General features: G+C 46.0%; 1 protein-coding gene across 1 annotated transcript in view; it reads left to right on the forward strand.

Moving 5' to 3' along the window:
• Nucleotides 1–5565: 5565 nt before the first annotated feature.
• sult4a1 (sulfotransferase family 4A, member 1) overlaps nucleotides 5566–21548 on the forward strand; it is a 32652-nt gene continuing 16669 nt past the window's right edge. Inside the window, exon 1 of the mRNA XM_055650214.1 lies at nucleotides 5566–5870. Coding sequence (XP_055506189.1) covers nucleotides 5684–5870 — 187 coding nt within the window. The 5' untranslated portion in view covers nucleotides 5566–5683. The remainder of the gene's footprint in view (nucleotides 5871–21548) is intronic.

Below are 21548 nucleotides of genomic sequence, written 5' to 3' on the forward strand. Positions count from 1 at the left end.
GTTTAAGGATAAGAGGGAAGTCTTTTAGGACCGAGATGAGAAAAACATTTTTTACACAGAGAGTGGTGAATCTGTGGAATTCTCTGCCACAGAAGGTAGTTGAGGCCAGTTCATTGGCTATATTTAAGAGGGAGTTAGATGTGGCCCTTGTGGCTAAAGAGATCAGGGGGTATGGAGAGAAGGCAGGTACAGGATACTGAGTTGGATGATCAGCCATGATCATATCGAATGGCGGTGCTGGTTCGAAGGGCCGAATGGCCTACTCCTGCACCTATTTTCTATGTTTTCTATGTTTCTATACTGAGACAGTTAGGAATGACACATAAAACATTAAACATTAATAATAAAACATTATCAATTAAACTTGTGGATTACATAAAATACCAGAGGAAAATTACATTTTCCTTGGACATAAAATGCTGGAGTAACTCAGCGGGCGAAGCAGTATCTCTGGAGATGCTGCCTCACCCACTGAGTTACTCCAGCAATTTGTGTCCACCTTTGATTTAAACCAGCATCTGCACTTCTTTCTTTCACTTCTTTCATACACTTTCCTTGTACGTAATCCTTGTACATGTGATCGCCCCATGGTTTACGTGGCAGATCGACCAAAATTCAAAGTATGAAACAGCAACATATCGATGTTTTTATTCTGACAACGCAGATTCAGGAGATTAGCAGTGCAATAGGTCATGACTGTCAGCTACCGTGGCAGTTTAATGCTTTTATAACGTGTGAATATTCAACAGTGCGTGACAGTTTCGACAAGATTGTACTGCCTTCTTAATCTAGTACTGTCATATGTTGTTGATACATATAAACCCACAGGGTCTGGGCCCGCTTCAGCTTCAGAAATGCTTTCTGTATTTATTCACCTTGCGAATAGTGTCAAAGTCTTTTTCTTCATGTGTGCATTTTATGGCTTTGAACTCTGGGTTTGGTTGATGTGAATGGTTTATTAAACCTCCAATCCTTCCGACCGGGTTTTTTTTTAAATCAAGTCTACTAATTCCTATTAAAAAAAAAAGCAGGTTTAATTTAAATTTAAATTTAAAATGAGCACCTTAAATTGTGCTCATTTAAGTTCATAAGTAAGTGACAGCAGCAGAATTAGGCCATTCAGCCCATCAAGTCTACCCCACCTTTCAATCATGGCTGATCTATCTCTCTCTCTCTCTGAGCCCCATTCTCCTGCCTTCTCCCCATAACCCCTGACACCCGACTATCTATCCATCTCTGCCTTAAAAATATCCGCTGACTTGGCCCCCACAGCTTTCTGTGGCAACGAATTCCATAGATTCCCCATCCTCTGACTATAGAAATTCCTCCTCATCTCCTTCATAAAAGAACATCCTTTAATTCTGAGGCTATGACCTCTAGTCCTAGACTCTCCCACTCGTGAAAACATCCTCTCCACATCCACTCTATCCAGGCCTTTCATTATTCTGTATGTTTCAATGAGGTCCCCCCTCATTCAATCATGGCTGATCTATCTCTCTCTCCTAACCCCATTCTTCTGCCTTCTCCCCATAACCCCTGACACCCGTACTAATCAATATAGTATATATGTGGCAATCCTCCCAGAACCCCAGTCAGATTCCCGCAGGACAAGAAGGCTCTGCAGAGGGTAGTGCGTTCGGCCGAACGCACTATGGGAACTTCACTCACCCCCCTGCAGGAACTATACAACCGGAGGTGCAACTCCAGAGCAAACAAAATCATGGGAGACCTCTTCCACCCCTGCAACGGACTGTTCCAGCTGCTACGGTCAGGCAAACGCCTCCGTTGCCATGCGGTGAGAACGGCGAGGTTGAGAAGGAGTTTCTTCCCAGAGGCAATTCGGACTGTAAACGCCTATTTTACCAGGGACTAACTCTACAGAACGTTTTTCCTTCCATTATTTATTATGAATAAGAATATGTGTGTTATGATTGTGTTTATAATTTGTTTGGTTGTTTTGTTGTTTGTCTTTTGCACAAACGTCCGCGAGCATTGCCACTTTCATTTCACTGCACATCTCGTATGTGTATGTGACAAATAAACTTGACTTGACTTGACTTGAATCAATAGATGAATTCACCCCTGAGTTTGTGCATTAGAGTGACACAATGCAGAGTTTTTTTAATCTTTTCACCACCTGTTCTATTCGTGTGCGCCTAGATTGTACTCATGTATAGTATGATTTGATTTAATTATATAGCATGCAAACAAAAGCTTTTCAGTGTATTTTGTTACGTTTTATGATATTAAACCAATTCCAATCCAATCCCTTACTTAGACTTAGTTCCTCCCACACCGTTGAGTGCATTGGGCAGCAAGCTTTCGCCATTCTGTTCAGTTATGTGCAACGTCTGCCACCCTCGACAGGTTTGTGTCCCGGGCTTCCAAATCCTTCAGGAATGTTCGCCTCCATGTGCGTTTTGGTTGGAGTCTTTACCTTCTTCCATCAGGTTGACATGTCATTGCTGTCTAGATGCATGTTCTGGTGACATTCTGAGTACAGAATCCAATACCAATAATCAAGTTGAAGCTACAGTGTTGGCTGTCATGCTTGGTTTAGAGACACATTGTGGAAACAGGCCCTTTGACTCACTGAGTCAGCGCCGACCAGCGATCACCCTGCATACTAGAGACAATTTACAAAAGGCAATTAATCAACAAACTGTCACGTCTTTGGAATGTGGCAGGAAATCGGAGCCTGGAGGAAACCCACACGGTCACGGGGAGAACGTACAAACTACATACAGACAGCACCCGCAGTCAGGATCAAACCCGGGTCTCTGGCGCTGTAAGGCAGCAACTCTACCGCTGCGCCACTGAGCCACTCCATTGCGCTACAGAGTCAATGGCCAGTACAGGATCAATTTGAAGAAGGGCCCCAACCCAACAACGTTGCCTATCCATGTTCTCCTGAGATGCTGCCTGACCTGCTAGGCTTGGTGGTTATTGGTATGCTTATCACAAAAAAGGTTATAACAAGGAACGGAGAATGCAGGTTCGTTCCAATGATTTACACAAAACGCTGGAATAACTTAGTGCGTCAGGTAACATCTCTGGAGAACATAGATAGGTGAGTCTGAAGAAGTTGTCCCCACCTGAAACATCACTTGTCCATGTCTGCAGAGATGCTGCCTGACCCGTTGAGTTACTCCGGTATGGTGTGTCTATCTTTTTTGCAAAACAAATACCTTATTTAAAATAAACCAAAGCTTGCAGGGCCGTATACTTCTTACTGTTACTTTTTCCACAGAGGCAGACAACTCCTGGCAAGATCCTCACAAGCAACGTTAAAATAATACAGAGGTAGGTTCAGGAGCAGCTTCTTCCCTGTAGCAATTAGGCTATTAAACACAGCAACCTGCAAATAAGCTCTGACCTACGGAGTCTTGGGGCCATTGGCTTTATCTTTTTGCACTATTATTGTTTGTTTGTTTGTTTTGTGTGTGTCTGTATCTATCTGTGTGTGTGCCTGTATCTGTCTGTATGTGTGTGAGTGTGTGTATATATATATGTATAATGTGTATGTGTGTATATGTCAGTATGTGTATATATACACACTAAATTTTCATTTCTTGTTTATTATATTGTTTACAGTGTACTACGTTTACATATTCTGTTGTGCTGCTGCAAATAAGAATTTTGTTGTTCTATCTGGGGCATATGACAGTAAAACACTCTTGATTGTTGACGTTACAATGTTTAGAGTGATACCAAGCCACAAATGTTACAAAAAAGGATTGTTTCGTCACAATAAGAAAGGAAGGCTTTATCTCAAACCAATGATCTGCAATCTCCAGAGATATTGATACAGTAGATGAGGTTGGAGGAGGTGCAAGTGAACCTCTGCATCACCTGGAAAGACTGTTTAGGTCCTTGGATGGAGAGGGAAGGTAAAGGGACAGGTGTTGCATCTCCTGCGGTTGCAGGTGAAAGTACCTGGGGAAGGGGTGGTTTGGGTGGGATGGGATGAGTTGACCAGGGAGACTTGCCTGATACATTGTTGTACATTTACAAGAACATAGCTCTGCAATTGTATATGGTTCAAACTCCACTAGATTCGGGGATAGTTTCTTCCCAGCAGTTATCAGACAGCTATTACAACCAGAGAGCAGTGCTGAACTACTATCTATCTCATTGGTGACCCTCGGACTACCCTTGATCAGTCTTTGCTGGCTTTGCCTTGCACTGAACATGATTCCCATTATCATGTATCTCTATACACTCCGGATGACACGATTGTAATCATGTATTGCCTTTCCTCCGACTGGTTAGCACGCAACAAAAAGTGTTCAACACTGCACCTCGGTACACGTGACAATAAACTAAACTGGACTAAAGATAGACAAAAAAATGCTGGAGTAACTCAGTGGGACAGGCAGCATCTCTGGAGAAAAGGAATGGGTGACGTTTCGGGTCGAGACCCTTCTTCAGACTTCAGGGTCTTCTTCAGAACCAATCCGGTTTAAACCAGGATCTGCAGTTCCTTCTGACACATTCCGAAACTAAGATAACTCGGGTGCAATAGATGGAGGGGGAAAAAAAAGGGGGGGGAGATTGCTGAGCGATGGAGGATGAGAAGGGCAGTGATGGAGATGGGGATGAGGGCTGTGTTGGGGGATGAGTGGGAAGTGATGGTGACGGAGGCAGTGCTTGTCTGAAGAAGGGTCTCGACCCGAAATGTCACCCATTCCTTCTCTCCAGTGATGCTGCCTGACCCGATGAGTTACTCCAGCACTTTGTGTCTATCTTCGGTTTAAACCAGCATCTGCAGTTCCTTCCCACACATTCCTAGACTAAACTAACCTTAATAGATACACAGAGAGTGGTGAATCTATGGAATTCTCTGCCACAGAAGGTAGTTGAGGCCAATTCATTGGCTATATTTAAGAGGGAGTTAGATGTGGCCCTTGTGGCTAAAGGGATCAGGGGGTATGGAGAGAAGGCAAGGATGGGATACTGAGTTGGATGATCAGCCATGATCATATCGAATGGCGGTGCAGGCTCGAAGGGCTGAATGGCACCTATTTTCTACGTTTCTATGTTTCTATAGATGGAGGGGGAAAAGGTGGGGGGTGAGGGTGAGGGTGTGAGGAAGGGGGAGATTGCAGAGCGCTGGAGGATGAGAGGGCAGTGATGGAGGATGAGAGGGAAGTGATGGGGATGGAGGAAGGTGCTTGTCTGAAGCAGGGTCTCATTTTCACACCTTACCCCTCCTTATCTCTGTGCCCCCCCCCCCCCCCCCCTCCTCTCCCCTGACTCTCCCTGAAGAAGGGTCGCCGCCATCCCTTGTCTGTATATTTCTAGATGTGGCCCCTTGTGGCTAAGGGGAAGGGTGGAGAGAAGGCGTACGGGATACTGAGTTGGATGATCAGCCCATATTTGGCTGTCGAAGGGCCGAATGGAGCACCTAATTTCGCTATGTTTCTGTCCGGAGCCGCTGCCTGTCCCGCTGAGTTACTCCAGCGTTGCTGCGTCTATTGTCGGCGTGAAGCAGCATCTGCAGTTCCTCCCTGCGCGCTGGGATTTATTTGTCGGTGGAGGGGGGGGCAGCGCCTTTAAGCTGCTGGTGCTGATGCTGCGGATGAGCAGCGGCTACTGGGGCGGGCGGAGCCGGCACTAGGTGCACCGTGAGCCCGCTGCAGCCTCCACCCTCGCCCCCTCCAGCCCCAGCCCCGGTCCCGGGATGGCCGAGAGCCCGGCAGGCACCCCCTGCACACCCTGCACACCCTGCACTCCCGGCGAGTTCGACAGCAAGTACTTCGAGTACAATGGCGTGCGGCTGCCACCCTTCTGCAGGGGCAAGATGGAAGATATCGCTGCCTTCCCGGTCAGGAAAAGCGACATCTGGATCGTCACCTACCCCAAGTCCGGTAGGAACTCTGCCCCCTCCCTATCCCACCCTCCCCCCCTCCCCCCTCTACCCCCCCCCCCCCCCCCCCCTCTCCCCCTCTCCCCCCTTCCCCCCTCTCTCTCTCCCCCCTCTCTCTCCCCCTCTCTCTCCCTCTCTCTCCCCCTCTCTCTCCCCCCCTCTCTCCCCCCCCTCTCTCCTCCCCTTCTCTCCCCCTTCTCTCCCCCCTTCTTCTCTCCCCCCTTCTCTCCCCCCTCTCCCCCCTCCCCCTTCTCTCTCCCCCTTCTCTCTCCCCTTCTCTCTCCTCCCTCTCCCCCTCCACCCCCCCCTCTCCTTCTCTTCCCCTCTCCCCCTCTCCCCCTCTCCCCCTCTCCTTCTCTCCCCTTCTCTCTCCCCTTCTCTCTCCCCTTCTCTCTCCCCCCTTCTCTCTCCCCTTCTCTCCTCCTTCTCTCTCCTTCTCTTCTCCCCTCTCTCTCTCTCTCTCTCTCTCCCCTTCTCTCTCTCCCCTCTCTCTCCTTCTCTCTCTCCCCTTCTCTCTCCCCTTCTCTCTCCCCTTCTCTCTCTCCCCTCTCTCTCTCCCCTTCTCTCTCTCCCCTCCCTCCTCCCTCCCCTACCTCCCCCTCTCATTCCACATCCCTCACCCCCCCTCATTCCAGCTCTGTATCGCTCCTCTGCATCCCCATCCATCTCCTACCCTCCCTCCTCTCCACCCTCACCCTTCCACTCCTCCCCTCCCCGCATTCTCTACCCTCCCCCTCCCCTAATCTCCACCCCTCCTCATCCACCATTCCCCTCCCCTCCCTCCTCTCCACCCCCCACCCATCTCCAACCTTGCCCTCCCTTCCTCTACCCTTCTCCACCCCATCCTATCCCTTCTCCCCCAGCCCCCCCCCCCCCCACTCTACCCTTCCCCTTTCCTCACCCACCACCCATCCCCTCCCTTCACCACCCCGTCACCTTCTGTACCTGTGACCCTTTCTCCTCCCCCCTTCTGAGACCTTTCACCACCCTCTCACCCCTCCCCCTGCCCCCTCCTCCTCCCCCCCCCCCCCCCCCCCCCCCCCCCCCCCGCCTCCCTCTCCATCCTCCTCCTCATCCTTAGTTCTCGATTCTAACAGGCAATATTCTAGTAGGCTTCATTCCCTCAGTATATAAAATGCTGGTGGGATCATTCCACTTACCTGGCTGAGCCTGACCAATCTGCGCTCTCAAAGGCAGCAAAGCTGCAGGTAGGACACAAAATGCCGGAGTAACTCAGCGGGACAGGCAGCATCTCTGGAGAGAAGGAATGGGTGACATTTACCGGTCGAGACCGTTCTCCCGAAACTTCACCTGTTCCTTCTCTCTGGAGATGCTGCCCGTCCCACTGAGTTACTCCAGCATTCTGTGTCTGTCTTTAGTGTAAACCAGCATCTGCAGTTCCTTCCGACACAAGGCTCCAATGGATACTTGTTCTGATGAAGACCAAGGTGTGACTTGCCCACCACCAATCCCAGTCTGTACATTTGGAGCCTCCTCTGGACCCCGTCCACATGTACGGAGAATGATACCAGTGTGATAGAGTGGACACTGCATCATGAAGCTTGTTTACATGGGGTTTATGCAGCTGCACCATAGTAGGTGCGTGAGCAGAGGCCAAATTAAAAATATGTCACAATCATTTTAGTTCTGATGGGTTTGCGTTTGATACAGTGTACTTTAGATTAGAGATACAGCATGGAAACGGGCCCTTTGGCCGACCGAGTCCAGACACGGTCGTGCCCCAAACTTGAGCAAGACCAGAATGATTGTGTAGTTTCCCTGGTGGCAGAATGATTGAGACCCTCGTAGATCTTTGCTGCTGGATCATGCCCAGCTCTGCTGCAGTCGCTGCTGCTGATCAAATCAATGTGAATATTGAACAGCGTCTTCAGATACCTATTCCAGGTCAAGGCATGGTTTACCGGTATAGCTATGAATGTAAAGATCCATCACAGCCAGAATAATATATATACTCCTGAGGTTTACGCCGCTCCCGAGGATGGCACGGTGGCGCAGCGGTAGAGTTGCTGCCTTACAGCACCAGTGACCCGGGTTCGATCCTGACTACGGGAGCTGTCCTTTGTACGTTTGTGGCTGCATGGGCTTTCTCCAGATGCTCCAGTTTCCTCCCACACTCCAAAGACGTACATGTGTGCAGATTAATTGGCTTTGGTAAAAATTGTAAATTGTCCCTAGTCTGTCGGATAGTGTACGGCGGGCACTCGCTGGTCGGCACGGACTCGTTGGGCCGAAGGGCCTGTTGCCACACTGTGTATCTAAAGTATAAAGTGGTTGAAAAATAGAAACAAGGACTGCAGATGCTGGTTTACCAAGGAAAGGCACAAAATGCTGGAGTAACTCAGCAGTTCAGGCAGCATCCCTGAAGACTGTGGATAGATGCATTTTTGGATTGGGAAATGGGTCTGAAACAAAGAAACATAGAAATTCGGTGCAGGAGTAGGCCATTCGGCCCTTCGAGCCTGCACCGCCATTCAATATGATCATGGCTGATCATCCAACTCAGTATCCCGTACCTGCCTTCTCTCCATACCCTCTGATCCCCTTAGCCACAAGGGCCACATCTAACTCCCTCTTAAATATAGCCAATGAACTGGCCTCGACTACCCTCTGTGGCAGAGAATTCCAGAGATTCACCACTCTCTGTGTGAAAAAAGTTCTTCTCATCTCGGTTTTAAAGGATTTCCCCCTTATCCTTAAACTGTGGCCCCTTGTCCTGGACTTCCCCAACATCGGGAACAATCTTCCTGCATCTAGCCTGTCCAACCCCTTAAGAATTTTGTAAGTTTCTACAGGAAGAAGGGTCCCGAACCGAAACTTCACCTACCCCTGTTCGACAGGCATGCTGCCTGACCTGCCGAGTTAGTTTCCTCAGTTGGAACGACTGATTGGTGCTGATGTGATGTGATTTTTGCCGACTGCCATCTCTCACGTTAGTTTCAACATTAGTTCAAGTTAAAAAAAATTCGAATACAGTGACTTTGACGATAAATTTCAGCTTGAGTGGAGAATTCGATAATTCACCTCAGTGGCCATAACTCTTCTCCTATGCTTCACTGCATAATCCTTTTGGCTTTCAGTAACGTCTCCAGTATAAGATTTCCTGTAATGGATTCGGCACAAGTTATAAATAACAACAACACATTCGATAAAGTAGGAGAAATGTGGAACAAACAGAGAAAGAAAAATGATGAGGTTATTGATGATTGTATGAAACATTAAAAAAATATATATATTGATAGTGTCACAGTGAAATAATCTATTGAGCTCTTAGGCATCACTGAAACAGGCCCTTCAGCCCTTCTTGCCCATGCTGACAAGGGCCCCATCTAAATGAGTCCCATTTGCTCCTGTTTGGCCTATATCATTCTGAACCTTTTCTATACCTATGTTATATTAGAGATATTGGGGATAATGTCAGTACACAATATCTGCACCATTTTACCTGTAACTTTGGCATTTTTAATATTAATCTTGGTGACCTTTGGCTTTGTTAAAACTGTCTGGATTCTATTTCTAACTTTAAATTCCTCTCCAAAAACTTAAACACGTAACTCTCAACATTACTTTTCAGTACAATACCGAGGGGATGCTGTGCAGACAGTAGTATCATATTTTATGAATGAAGTTTTCAACTAAGGCCTAGCCTGCTCTCTGAAGTGGATTGTAGGGGATCCGTGGCATTATTTTGAAGAAGGGTTTAGAACAGATTTCCTGTGTTCTAGCCTTGAACCACTGTCACAACCTGCCCGATACATCCAAAGACGGGCACAAAAAGCCGGGGTAACTCAGCGGGTCAGACAGCATCTCTGGAGAAAAGGGATGTGACATTTCGGGTCGAGACCCTTCTTCAGACTGAGAGTCGGGGGAAAGGGAAACGAGAGATATAGACGGTGATGTAGAGAGATATAGAACAAATGAATGAAAGATATGCAGAAAGGTAACGATGATAAATTTCCTTCCCACACGACAGAGTGAGTTCTGCAGCTGCCTTATTCTTTGTGTTGTCCTTGCTTGCCGTGACCCCTTCTTGCAGTTTGCATCTTTCCACGCTGCTATTTCTTCCGTCCGCGGGTAGTTGCGTTTTTTTACGATGCCTTGTGAGGCTCCGAGTCTCATTTCTCCCCGTCATTTGCTGAGGCCCTCGGCCTGCACTGAAAGATGCAGCAGCCTAGCAACTAGCCGGCGGGCTCAGTGTGTACAAACCAAGCAGTTTATCGGGGTATTGGCGCTGATGAAATGACAGAATGAAAAATTTTGATATAATAACCTTCAGCCAGCGGCAGTTTCCGCCGGCTTACAACATTGAAAACGTCATAGAGTCATAGCATCTTACAGGGTGGAAACAGGCCCTTCAGCCTAACTCTCTCACACCAGCCAACATGTCCCAGCTACACTAGTCCCACCTGCCTGCTTGTGCCCATATCCCTCCAAACCTGTCCTATCCATGTACCTTAAACATCGCGATAGTCCCAGCCTCAACTACCTCCACCGGCAGCTCGTTCCATACACCCACCACCCTTTGCCTGAAAAAGTTACCCCTCGGGTTCCTATTAAATCTTTCCCCCCTCACCTTAAACCTATGTCCTCTGGTTCTCGATTCCCTTGCTCTTGGCAACAGACCCTACTTTGATCTACTCCTCTCGTTAGTTTGTACACATCTATAATGTGGTGCTTTTTATATTTCATTAAGCAAATGTCTCAACCACGAAATGAAAAGAAGCATACCAGTGTCTCCATACCAGCAGCACACAATGATGCTGGTGATTTAACACAGTGCTGAACATAAACATTTCTTTGAGCCACTGTTTGTTAATTTAAAGTGAAGGTCTATCTAAGATTCTTTCTCCGGGAGGAGAAAGCATGTGCATGATTTTCTCCACATATCATCCTCTGTTTCCTCTTTTCAAACCAGTATTAATCTAGTTTGCTTAAGAAGGAACTGCAGATGCTGGAAAATCGAAGGTAGACAAAAGTGCTGGAGAAACTCAGCGGGTGCAGCAGCATCAATGGAGCGAAGGAAATAGGCAACGTTTCGGCCCGAATCCCTTCTTCAGACTTAATCTAGTTTGCTCCCTTTCCATTCAGATTTGTTTGTTGTCACCTTTGTGAAAAGCCTTTGTCGCCTGTTATCCAGTCAGCGCAAAGACAATACATGATTACAATCGAGCCATTACAGTGTATAGACACATGATAAGACAATAACATTTAGTGCAAGGTTAAACCAGCAACGTCTGAGCAAGGATAATCCGAGGGTCACCAATAAGGTAGATAGTAGTTTGCTTCCCGTTTAATTATTTCCGGTTCATCTACTTGCCACTGGTTCGTGGAAAATTGTTGTATACAACACCAGCTGTGTTTGTTCACCACCTGCCATATCCTTCAGCTCCCTCAGGGCACGCTTCAAGATTGTCCTCCAGATCTTTACTTCTGAAATCGGTGATTCCTGGTCTTTATTATTTTTATTTTACTAGCTCGAAAATACTCCAGGAAAAAAAAAAATCCATTTAATTAGCTCTAATTATGAATATGTGCTGGCTATTTCAAGCCTCAGTTTGCAAATTTAGTTTGATTTATTGTCGCGTGTACCGAGGGACAGTGAAAAGCTTTTTTTGTGCACTAACCAGTCGGGGGAAAGACAATACATGATTACAATCGAGCCATTTACAGTGGACAGATATGTGTTAAGGGAATAACGTTTAGTGCAACATAGAGCCAGCAAAGTCCATTCAAGGATAATCCGAGGGTCACTAATGAGGTAGATAGTAGTTCAGGACTGCACTCTGGTTGTGGTGGGATGGTTCAGCTGCCTGATAATAGCCCTGACTGTTAAGATCAGATGTCCCAGACTGTTGAGATGAATAAACCCAGAGCCTCGCCAAAAATAAATGCATCGCATTTATGTAGAAGGTTGTAATTGGCAAAATAGTCACTGATCCCATTAAATTTGGAAAGCAATATCTCGTTCAGTTTCTAGACAGAACTTCCTGATTTATAACAACTAACATGTCTCCTTGAGCAGGAATTATAGTCATAAAGAAGGTTTTGGCATGACTCATGATTAGAATTAAGATTACATTGAATTCAGAAACTTTCACCATATTTTATGATGTTATGTATTGCATTTCATGCTAATTGCAGAAATGAACAATAATAATGGTAAAAACATTATTCAGCATGTTGCCATATCCCAATTTCAGCTGCATTTTTCTGCCGATCTAACAACCATTAGTTTAGTTTGTTTAGAGATACACCGCGGAAACAGGCCCTTCGGCTCAGCGAGTCCGTGCCGACCAGCGATCCCCACACAGTGGTACTATCCCACACACACTAGGGACAATTTCCAATTTCGTACAAACCTGTACGTCTTTGTGGTGTGGGAGGAAACCAGAGCTCCTGGAGAAAACCCACGTGGTCACGGGGAGAAGGTACAAACTCCGTACAGACACAACCCGCGGTCGGGTTCGAAAGCAGGTCTCTGGCGCCATAAGGCAGCAACTCTACCGCTAACCGTAATCTTTCCATCAATTCCTTCAATCTCCTCAATCTTCTTGTGCTGCCAGGGGCGGTGGTAAAGGCAGATATGGTAGAGGCTTTTGGAACAGCCCGTGGATATGCATGAAATTGAGGGATATGGATCGTGTACAAGCAGAGGTGATTAGTTTAACCTGGCATCATGTTCAACATGTACCTTGTGGGCCAAATGGCCTGTTCCTGCGCTGTACTGTTCTGTATTCTGAACCATGGGGCGCATGGTGTAGCAATGTTACAAGATTTTGAGATTTTAAAAATCAAGTCTGCAATTTATCCCATCAGATAAAGCATAACAATAAGTTTAATTTGACACCAAATTCACTTTCATATCTCAAGTATTAAAAAAGTTATGGCCATTTTCATACTCGGAAATTAGCATCTTGTTCCCTATTGATTTTCAATGGACATTACAAAAAAGCTGTGATCTTGGATAGTCAAAAGCCCATTTCTTAAGGAAAGATTAACATTTTTAAATAGCCTAAGTGTCCAAAGATTATTCACAAATAATTCACAATATAACATGATTTTTATATCTAATTTACATTAATTTATAGGCCAAATGGAAGGAATTTAGTATTCAATTGCTGTAAATAAATGCCCATTTAAATCGGCTTTCTAGTGGGTTCATGTGGAACGCGCTGGTTTAGAACGTTCACATCGCGCTGGATTAGTGCCCTCAAATGCCGAGAAAAATACTGCGGGATATAAAAAGCCCAAAATGAACTACTCGCTATAGATAACTTGATATATAGGGTTATATATATGCCCCATTTAATGTCAAAATAAGGTACATACCTTTAATAGTTTGCTTTATAAAACCCTGGGGCTGCGAGAGGTTGCGGAGTGAACGAGAGCTGTTAAAACTATTATATCTATTATTCGAGGCCTATAAAACTAATAATAGCTTTTGCGACCGGGTCTTGCAGCGATTCTCCGTTAATGATTTACTAGGCTGAACATCTGCGATTGGAACAGCCTAGTAAAAATCGCGTTTTAAACCCGCCCCCTCCAAACAGCGCCAAAATCACACACAAGGGGTGGGGCAGATGCTCAGCCACGATTCAGGTAGGGTTTGTAACATACCTACATGGTGTCACAGTGGTAGAGTTCCTGCCTTAGGGCACCCGAGACCCGGGCTCGATCCTGACTACGGGTGCTTGTCTGTGTGGAGTTTGTACATTCTCCCCGTCACCTGTGTGGGTTTTCCCCGGGTGCTCCGGTTTCCTCCCAAACTCCAATTTGTCGGTTAATTGCCTTCGTAAAATAATTATAAATTGCCCCTAGTGTGTGTAGGATAGTGTTAATGTGCGGAGATCGCTGGACGGCCCGGACTCAGTGGCCTGAATGGCCTGTTTCCACGCTGTGTCTCTACACTAAACTAGACTAAACTAAAAACACTCCCTTGAGCTGGACCAGGCCATGTTTAAAAACTCAATCTCAGGGTGAACCCCTTATTTAATTTCCTCTTCATTAAATCTCTCTCTCTCTTTCTCTCTCTGCACTGTTACCCTTCAGTGCCATCTGCCAATGCAAAAAATATCAAAACCTATATCACCACCAGTCTCCTACAGTCGACTCACTAGGAGCAGAATTAGGCCATTCGGCCCATCAAGTCTACTTCTCCATTCAATCATGGCTGATCTATCTTTGCCTCCTAATCCCATTCTCCTGCCTTCTCCCCATAACCCCTGACACCCATACTAATCAAGAATCCATCTATCTCCGCCTGGAAAATATCCACTGACTGGACCTCCACAGCCTCCTGTAGCAAAGAATTCCACAGATTCACCACCCTCTGACTAAAGAGATTCCTCCTCATCTCCTTCCTAAAAGAGCATCCTTTAATTCAGAGGCAATGTCCTAGACTCTCCCACTAGTGGAAACATCCTCTCCACATCCACTCTATCCAGGCCTTTCACTATTCGCTAAGTCAGTCACTATTTCCTCACCAAATATTCAGAGTCTTCTGCCTAAATACTGAGACAACTCGCCCTCCTGACCATCAACCTTAAATTCAATTATTTCATGATAGGGTTTAAATCTTTGAGTCCAGTCTCTGGAATCTACACTACTACAACATTTCTTCATTCTTTTGATTTATATTTTCTCCTCTGTCCATGGTCCTGAACTCTGAGTTGCGTCAGCCTTTTCTGTAATGTTCAAGTTCAAGTTCAAGTGAGTTTATTGTCATGTGTCCCTGTATAGGACAATGAAATTCTTGCTTTGCTTCAGCACACAGAACATAGTAGGCATTTACTACAAAACAGATCAGTGTGTCCATATACCATAATATAAATATATACACACATGAATAAATAAACTGATAAAGTGCAAATAACAGATAATGGGTTATTAATAATCAGAGTTTTGTCCGAGCCAGGTTTAATAGCCTGATGGCTGTGGGGAAGTAGCTATTCCTGAACCTGGTCGTTGCAATCTTCAGGCTCCTGTACCTTCTACCTGAAGGTAGCAGGGAGATGAGTGTGTGGCCAGGATGGTGTGGGTCTCTCTTGACCTTGCACTCTCTTGAAACTTTTTCACACTGTTTCATCTTTTCCTCCTTCAGAATCCTCAGTCAAGCCTTTCTCTTTGATGGCCTCTCCTAATATATTCTTGTTTTGGCGTCTGGCTCTTTGATCCTGTCGCCGAGAAGCGTTTTCTCTGTATTTTTTGCAATTTATAACTGCAGTGAACCCCTGTTATCATGGACCGCTCTCTGCATTACGGATGTTTGGTTTCAGCTGATGGATAGACTGACCTTCTCCGCCAGGCTGGGCTGCCATTGCCGCCACCACCCCCGGCCGCATCCAGACCACGCCCGCCACCGTCACCATCCGCCTTTCCCCACTCTCCGGCTGCGACCATCGACTCCGCCGATCCTCGCCTCTCTCCCAGCCGCCAGAGGACCGGGGCCATCAACCTGCCTGGAACTTTCCAAGCCCAGTTGCAAACCGAGAGCCTGAAGAAGGGCCTCGACCCAAAACGCCACCTATCCACGTTCTCCCGAGACGCTGCTTGAGCTGCTGAGTTACTCCAACATTTTGTAACCTGCATCTGTATTCAAGAGAGAGTTATAGACATAGCTCTTAGGGCTAATGGAATCAAGGGGTATGGGGAGAAAGCAGGAACGGGGTACTGATTTTTGATGATCAGCCATGATCGTATTGAACGGCGGTGCTGACTCGAAGGGCTAAATGGCCTACTCCTAGTTTCTTCATCATTATTGAATATTCTACATTTGGCAAAACGGAAAAAATGTGGCCGTTTATTTGAAATAAAGATGTACAATGTTTATTTGAAATAATGATATAGTACAATGATGCTCTGTTACTCAGTTAATCCTTGACTAGGCCACAGCGGACTATCAGATTCAGATTCAGATTCAATTTTAATTGTCATTGTCAGTGTACAGTACAGAAACAACAAAATGCATTTAGCATCTCCCTTGAAGAGCGACATAGCAAACGGTTTGAATAAATAATAATAAGTGTCCGGTGTGGGGGGGGGGGGGGGGGGGGGGGGGGGGGGGTGATTGGCAGTCACTGAGGTACGTTGTTTAGTAGAGTGACAGCCGCCGGAAAGAAGCTGTTCCTCGACCTGCAATCACAGGCACCATTTCGCCCCCTTTATGGTCCGTTATAACGAATATTTACTGTACTACACGCAATACAATTCAAGTCATCTCATTCCTTCTGTCAGAGCTATTAAGCTCTACACATCTGTATGTCTTTGGAGTGTGGGAGGGAACTGGGGCACCCGGAGAAAACCCACGCGGTCACGGGGAGAATGTACAAACTCTCTGTAATTCCTTGGTGAGACCACTGAGTTCAAGAGAGTTTTATTGTCATGTGTCCCTGATAGGACAATGAAATTCTTGCTTTGCTTTAGCACACCAGAACATAGTTACTACAAAACAGATCAGTGTGTCTAAATATATACACACATGAATAATTAAACTGATAAAGTGCAAATAAACAGATTATTGGCTAATAATGTTCAGCGTTTTGACCGAGCCAGGTTTAATAGCCTGATGGCTGTGGGGAAGTAACTATTCCTGAACCTGGTTGTTGCAGTCTTCAGGCTCCTGTACCTTCTACCTGAAGGTAGCAGGGAGATGAGTGTGTGGCCAGGATGATGTGGGTCCTTGATGATACTGCCAGCCTTTTTAAGGCAGCGACTGCGATAAATCCCCTCGATGGAAGGAAGGTCAGAGCCGATGATGGACTGGGCAGTGTTTACCACTTTTTGTAGTCTTTTCTGCTCTTGGACGCTCAAGTTGCCGAACCAAGCCACGATGCAACCGGTCAGCATGCTCTCTACTGTGCACCTGTAGAAGTTAGAGAGAGTCTTCCTTGACAAACCGACTCTCCGTAATCTTTCCAGGAAGTAGAGGCGCTGATGTGCTGCTAGAGTATTGCGTGCAATTTTGGTCTCCTAATTTGAGGATGGAAATTCTTGCGTATGCTATCTTTAGCATACTCATTAATCCTTTCACATTCAACTGCTATGTACAGTTTTTGCAGGGTCATCAACCCATTTATTTTATAGATCTATTTATAACAGCATTAAAGAATGCAGTGTTGAGGGATCCTAATCCTTTAGAGTAAAATGAACCGAGCTGAATCCAGTTCCATAGTTAAAGCTTGTTTATACTTCTGACACCCTGAATTAAAACCCAAATGAGGGCCTGTCCCACTTAGGCAATGTTTTAGACCATTACAGCCGACTAGGCTGTCACCACACGGTCGCCAAGTTGTCGCCTGTACGGTCGTGAGTCGTCTCTTCAGTCGTCCAAAGAATCGCTGCGTTTTTTTGGTCGCCGCTGGATTTTGAAATGTTCAAAACTTTTCGGCAACCGTCACCGACTGTGGGCTTGTCGTAGCTTGTCTTCTCCTGACGTAGGTTGTCATAGGTTGTCGCCGGGATGGCGTAGGTTGTCGCCAGGTGACATAGGTTGTCGCCGGTATTGACTTTGGTGAATTCCATCGCCGTAGTCACCAGCAGTCACCTACAAAAATCACCTAAGTGGGACAGCCCCATTAGTCCAGTCGCCGTTTTTTCGGCAACCTGCTAAGACCATGACCGTCACTGGCAGTCGCCTAAAAAATCGCTTAGTGGAACAGGCCCTTTAAGCTCTGTGCAGGAATGAACGGCAGATGCTGGATTTAATGGATTAAATGGAAGATAGACACAAAATACTGGAGTAACTCAGCGGGCCAGGCAGCATCTCTGGGGAGAAGGAATGGGCGATGTTTCGGGTCGAGACCCTTCTTCACCCATTCCTTCTCTCCAGAGATGCTGCCTGTCTGCGCTGAGTTACTCCAGCGTTTTGTGTCTATCTTGAGTTCAGCTCTACCTGAAAGCACTGACAGAGGACAATCAAATCAAGGACCAGGATCGAACCTGTGTCACTGGCGCTGTGAGGCAGCACTGTGCCACCATGCCGCCCCTATGCTTGCCACCATGCTGCCTTTACGCTTTCAGTTCATATATGTTTATGAAGGTAATGTGTCAAGGAAAAGGGTTAATTCATTTTTAGAATTGGTTCTGCTTCAGGAATAAACTGGGTTCTGGCAAAAGAACCACACGGGCTGAAGGTGCAGAATTTATTATCCACTAGAATATCCACTGGTGGCAAACATGCCTCTGGGGGAAATCCATCTCTGTCCTATTTACAGAACGGGGAGAAGAATACTTTGCACATTATACTACATTTTGATTTCATTTCAAATTAATTTTAGAAAATGAGCCCCGTTCCACATCTTGCTTGTGAATTGTAATATTTTCTGCAGCATCTCTTCTCTCTGTCCCCTTTAAATAACCAGTGTTGGTTGGTTCCGTGAGGTGATGTAATGCTTTTGGCTAATGGACCTCCTGCGGTAAAGTAATCTCCCTGATCTTGTTATTTATATCTTTGATCTAACAACAGCCCTGTTCTAAATTCCATCTTTCTGCTGCAAATGCAGTTTGGGGGAAATGTCTGAAGCTAGCAATATCTCCTCGGAGCTGGGGCACAATTAATAATCGCATAAGCACAGGGGTAATAGATTATGCCAAATGCATTATCTGTGTAAATAAGATGGGTAGCATTCTATTCCTAGGTCTCACACAGGGGACAGACACAGACATGAGAATTTCCTGGATCAGATATATCAAGATTTAGGCAATAGACAATAGGTGCAGGAGTGGGCCATTTGGCCCTTCGAGCCAGCACCGCCATTCAATGTGATCATGGCTGATCATCCCCAATCAGTACCCCGTTCCTGCCTTTTCCCCATATCCCCTGATTCTGCTATTTTTAAGAGCCCTATCTAGCTCTCTCTTGAAAGCATCCAGAGAACCGGCCTCCACTGCCCTCTGAGGCCGAGAATTCCACAGACTTGCCACTCTCTGTGAGAAAAAGTGTTTCCTCGTCTCCGTTCTAATTTCTCTGTGTAATTCTTCCTACCTTTTACCTCCCAGACCGAATGTTATTCTATTCCCAGTACAAACACTTCAGCTGATTGGAATATTGTTCCTCAAGGCACTTCAACCCTCGTCTAAGGTAGACAAAAATGCTGGAGAAACTCAGTGGGTGAAGCAGCATCTATGGAGAGAAGGAATAGGTGACGTTTCGGGTCGAGACCCTTCTTCAGATCCGAAACGTCGCCTATTGCAGTGACTAGTGGGGGTACCGCAAGGCTCAGTGCTGGGACCCCAGCTATTTACAATATATATTAATGATCTGGATGAGGGAATTGAAGGCAATATCTCCAAGTTTGCGGATGACACTAAACTGGGGGGCAGTGTTAGCTGTGAGGAGGATGCTAGGAGACTGCAAGGTGACTTGGATAGGCTGGGTGAGTGGGCAAATGTTTGGCAGATGCAGTATAATGTGGATAAATGTGAGGTTATCCATTTTGGTGGCAAAAACAGGAAAGCAGACTATTATCTAAATGGTGGGCGATTGGGTAAGGGGAGATGCAGCGAGACCTGGGTGTCATGGTACACCAGTCATTGAAGGTAGGCATGCAGGTGCAGCAGGCAGTAAAGAAAGCGAATGGTATGTTAGCTTTCATTGCAAAAGGATTTGAGTATAGGAGCAGGGAGGTTCTACTGCAGTTGTACAGGGTCTTGGTGAGACCACACCTGGAGTATTGCGTACAGTTTTGGTCTCCAAATCTGAGGAAGGACAATATTGCCATAGAGAGAGTGCAGAGACGGTTCACCAGACTGATTCCTGGGATGTCAGGACTGTCTTATGAAGAAAGACTGGATAGACTTGGTTTATATTCTCTAGAATTTAGGAGATTGAGAGGGGATCTTATAGAAACTTACAAATTTCTTAAGGGGTTGGACAGGCTAGATGCAGGAAGATTGTTCCCGATGTTAGGGAAGTCCAGGACAAGGGGTCACAGCTTAAGGATAAGGGGGAAATCCTTTAAAACCAAGATGAGAAGAACTTTTTTCACACAGAGAGTGGTGAATCTCTGGAACTCTCTGCCACAGAGGGTAGTTGAGGCCAGTTCATTGGCTATATTTAAGAGGGAGTTAGATGTGGCCCTGTGGCTAAGGGGATCAGGGGGTATGGAGAGAAGGCAGGTACGGGATACTGAGTTGGATGATCAGCCATGATCATATTGAATGGTGGTGCAGGCTCGAATGGCCGAATGGCCTACTCCTGCACCTAATTTCTATGTTTCTATTCCTTCTCTCCATAGATGCTGCCTCACCTGCTAAGCTTCTCCAGCATTTTTGTCCACCTTCGATTTTTCCAGCACCTGCAGTTCTTTTTAATTCTAATAGTCATCTAATTTATTTTTAAGATCCACAGTAAAATCAGCTTCCAGGCAACATGTCCGTGACCTTGGCTGCTTGTGTGGATTGTTTTTATCCTCGTGTGACTGACAGTTTAGTTTAGAGATACAGCGTTGAAATGTCCGCACACTAACAGTATCCCACACACACGAGGGACAATTTTACATTCATACCAAACCAAATTAACCTACACATCTGTACGTCTTTGGAGTGTGGAAGGAAACTGAAGATCTCGGAGAAAACCCATGCAGGTCACGGGGAGAACGTGCAAACTCCGTACAGACAGCACACTTAATTTGAGAGTTAAGGGACAAACGTTTAGGGGTAACATGAGGGGGAACTTCTTTACTCAGAGAGTGGTAGCTGTGTGGAATGACCTTCCAGTGGAAGTGGCGGAGGCAGGTTCGATTTTATCATTTAAAAATAAATTGGATAGGTATATGGACGGGAAAGGAATGGAGGGTTATGGGCTGAGTGTAGGTAGATGGGACTAGGGGAGAATACGTGTTCGGCACGGCCTAGAAGGGCTGAGATGGCCTGTTTCTGTGCTGTAATTGTTATATGGTTATATGGTTATAGTCGGGATCAAATCCTGGTCCCTGGCGCTGTAAAACAGCAACTCTACCTCTAAGCCAACGTGCCGCCCCTTATGTAATGATACTCTTATTAAACTATGTAACAAACACCCTTTAGTATTTTCAGATTACAGTAACAAAAGTATATATTTTTGGCTGTTAAAAATAATTTTGCATTAGTTTTGTGGATCGGAGCGAATCCCTTACTCATTTCCAGAGGACAATCAGCGATATCGGATGCTATTTCATCCCCATGGCCCATAATCTGAGGGTTTTCGATAATGGCAGCTATTTGCTTTGATAGAATTATCTAGTTATTTGTGTCACATGCCTGTCCCCTGTAATAATGGCATGCCGACTGAGAAATGATTCACTACTCGGATACCAGCAGGGACTAAACTGGCTTGTGTCAAACATCAGCAGGTGGTCATCTTTGTAGCGTCTGCTTCGTGTGCTTCCTTCTCTGTGTGGCGCATGTGTTAATTTCAATTTGTACAAAATGTTCTCTCGGTGTAATTAAGAATATTCTCAAACGAACTTCAGCTCTTTAGAGTGCTGTCAAAGAGCCAACACTGGCGTAATTTGGTTTAGTTTTAGAGATACAGCGTGGAAACAGGCCCCGCGGCTCACCGAGTCTGCGCCAACCAGCGATCACCCCGTACACTAGTTCCCACACACTCGGGACAATTTACAATCACTACCGAAGCCAATTAGTAAACAAACCTGTACGTCTTTGGAGTGTGGGAGGAAAACCG

The sequence above is a fragment of the Leucoraja erinacea genome, chromosome 19, assembly GCF_028641065.1.
Source record: "Leucoraja erinacea ecotype New England chromosome 19, Leri_hhj_1, whole genome shotgun sequence".
NCBI classification, from domain to species: Eukaryota; Metazoa; Chordata; class Chondrichthyes; order Rajiformes; family Rajidae; genus Leucoraja; species Leucoraja erinaceus.